We start from the raw sequence: 2,995 nt of genomic DNA, 5'->3' as shown, positions 1-2,995 counted from the left end.
TCTTATTTTTTTCCATAGACATGCAAGTCTGGGGATTTGTTTCTACGAAGAATGCAAAATGAATCACGTATTGTGTCTGTTATCCACATACACACATTCAAGAAGAAAACAGACTGAGCAGACTTTCAGCCACGCAATGAATGTCTGCAGAAATGTATCTGACTACAGGTCTCTTAAGTCACTTTAATGGTGATGGATATGCAGGAAACTATAATCAATTACTTTGCCTTGAAAATTACACAGTTATTTTCAAAAAAACCCAACAGGTAACAGTTGTTTGACACAGCACAGCTTAATATTTTTCGGAAGACAGAGATCTTATAATATTTGAACTTGCTGTACACAGAAATTGTAACACTTGAGCAATACCAGTGCAGCTTCTGTATAGTCAGATTGTAGAGAACTGGCAGGCAGCTATGAGACAAAAGAACCCAAAGTAAGGTAGAGAAATGCATTTGTTAAACAGAAAGAAAAATCTGAACAGGGAGATCTAAGGTCAGATTAGGAGATGGTCTCTAGGTTGATATCTGAGAATGTTTAAAAACCAGCCATGTGCCTCTGCAACGGGCAGCGTGGCCTTCTGTAAGGTACACGCTCTCACACTCTCGGGTTACTGACAGCTTTGTGCTTCCTCCTCCTCTGGCTCACACCAGCTTAAAAGTCACTGCGTGCTGTCCTGGAGATGTGGTGTGCAGAGAGGTGGCAAAGGTGTCACTTGCCTTCTGGATACAGAGGGTGTATCCAATTCCCAGTATTTCACATAATCACTCAATACTCATAGAAAACATACTAAAAATATGACTTGATTGGTGGCCTAAGGGTACAGAGTAAACAACGTATTATACAGTCAAGCAGAGCCTCATCCCCCGAGAGTCAGAGTAGCCCAGAGGGAGAATATTGGAAAAATACACTCAGCCTGTGTGTGTTCCTCTGGCTGGGGATCTCAGTGGAGGAATGATTAGCAGCTACAGGAGACAGACTTGGTTCTTTGTGGAGAAGAAGTATTAAATTATTTCTCTTTTTCTACCTGCCCTTCAAATCTCTCCCAATATATTCCAAACTACACAACAGCATGTTCACCCAGTAGATGAAGGAAAACCAATGCTGTGCTTCCAGAGCCCCTCTTCTCTGTTCTGAACATTGAGACTTCACAGGCTGGGGCTTTCCATCTTGCTCCTTGCTCTTCTTCTCTCCTTCTCGCTTCTTGGCAAATGTCCCGATTCCCCCAGGGCTCTGCTCCTAATGCTTTCTCCTCAAAGCCAGACCAAAGAGCTCCACACGCCCTTCTCTGCCAAGCCTATTCCCTCAGCAGGTTCTCTTGAGCAGGAGACAAAAGCACCAGGTGACAAGGGTGACCATAAGAACCAGCTTAAAAAGTGAATCTGTTAGTTCCACAGCCCTCTTGGTGCTGAGGTGACACAGTCAATATGCCCTAATACCACGGAGCTGGGAACGTGAAGAGGGGAGACAACAAAGCCAAGGCTGATACAGGCGAAAGGCCACACACAGCATGGGAAGGGCAGAGCCAAGGACAGGTGAGCTGCAGGTGAGTGGCCACAAGTTGTTCTGCCCGCAGCCTCAGCATCTGTGCCAGTCATGTCGGAGGGTCACCCTGGCAAGGGCCACATCCCGGGCAGAGGGGTGCAGGCTCCCCTCAGGGACAGCAGGAGCACAACCCACCGCAAGCAGCCGAGGCAGTGAGGGACGAGCATCTGAGGCAACCCCGAGCCGTGAGAGAAGGAGACCGGGCAGGGGGACAAGGGGGACACAGAATCGCAGAACCAGAATAGCTGGGGTTGGAAGGGACGTCAGGAGATCATCCAGTCCAACCCCCTGCCACGGCAGAGCCACCTGCAGCAGGTGACCCAGGGAGGCATCCCGGTGGCTTTGGAATGACTGCAGAGAGGGAGACTCAACACCCTCCGCGCCTGTTGCCGTGAGGGCATCCCTGCCCGGCTCGAGGGACGGAGTGGGGCCGGGGCAGTGTGAGAGGCAGTGTGAGGAGCGGTGTGAGAGGTGCTGCCAGGAGCAGTGTGAGGGGCGCTGTGAGGGGCGCTGCCAGGGGCAGTGTGAGAGGCAGTGTGAGGAGCGGTGTGAGTGGCACTGCCAGGGGCAGTGTGAGAGGCAGTGTGAGTGGCAGCGTGAGGGGCACTGTGAGTGGCAGTGTGAGGAGTGGTGTGAGTGGCGGTGTGAGTGGCAGTGTGAGGGGCAGTGTGAGGGGCAGTGTGAGGGGCAGCGTGAGGGGCACTGTGAGTGGCAGTGTGAGGGGCGCTGTGAGGGGCGCTGCCAGGGGCAGTGTGAGGAGTGGTGTGAGGGGCGCTGTGAGGAGCGCTACCAGGGGCAGTGCGAGGGGCGCTGCGAGGAGCGGTGTGAGGGGCAGCGTGAGGGGCGCTGTGAGTGGCACTGTGAGTGGCAGTGTGAGGAGCGGTGTGAGGGGCGCTGTGAGTGGCAGTGTGAGGGGCGGTGTGAGGGGCGCTGTGAGTGGCAGTGCGAGGGGCGCTGCGAGGAGCGGTGTGAGGGGCGCTGCGAGGAGCGGTGTGAGGGGCAGTGCGAAGGGCGCGAGGGGCGGGGTGAGGGGCAGTGTGAGGGGCGGTGTGAGTGGCAGTGTGAGGGGCGCTGCGAGGAGCGGTGTGAGGGGCAGCGTGAGGGGCAGTGTGAGGGGCGCTGTGAGTGGCAGTGTGAGGGGCGCTGTGAGGGGCAGTGTGAGGGGCGCTGTGAGGGGCGCTGTGAGTGACAGTGTGAGGGGCACTGTGAGTGGCAGTGTGAGTGGCAGTGTGAGGGGCGCTACCAGGGGCAGTGCGAAGGGCGCTGCGAGGAGCGGTGTGAGGGGCAGTGCGAGGGGCGCTGCGAGGGGGGTGTCACAGCGCGTGCCGGCCGCCCCACCGCGCAGGCCCCCCGCGCATGCCCGAGACTTATTTCGCGCGGCGGGGGCGCCGCATTTCGCGCGCCGCCGGGCGGGGAGCGGGCGGGGCGGCGGTCACGTGGGCGGCGCGGG

The 2,995-nt window shown here is 56.5% G+C and overlaps 1 protein-coding gene across 1 annotated transcript; it reads left to right on the top strand.

Moving 5' to 3' along the window:
* The first annotated feature begins 1,596 nt into the window (after nt 1-1,596).
* LOC120513443 (antimicrobial peptides-like) lies at nt 1,597-2,734 on the top strand. Its single transcript, XM_039732905.1, has 2 exons — nt 1,597-1,697; nt 1,942-2,734. The coding sequence occupies exons 1-2, from the start codon at nt 1,597-1,599 to the stop codon at nt 2,732-2,734; spliced, it is 894 nt and encodes a 297-aa protein (XP_039588839.1).
* Nucleotides 2,735-2,995: the final 261 nt, after the last annotated feature.

The sequence above is a fragment of the Passer montanus genome, unplaced genomic scaffold (assembly GCF_014805655.1).
Source record: "Passer montanus isolate IOZ18808 unplaced genomic scaffold, ASM1480565v1 scaffold81, whole genome shotgun sequence".
NCBI lineage: Eukaryota > Metazoa > Chordata > Aves > Passeriformes > Passeridae > Passer > Passer montanus.
Note: the sequence above shows the minus strand (reverse complement) of the source record. Positions and strands in the feature narration are given on the sequence as shown.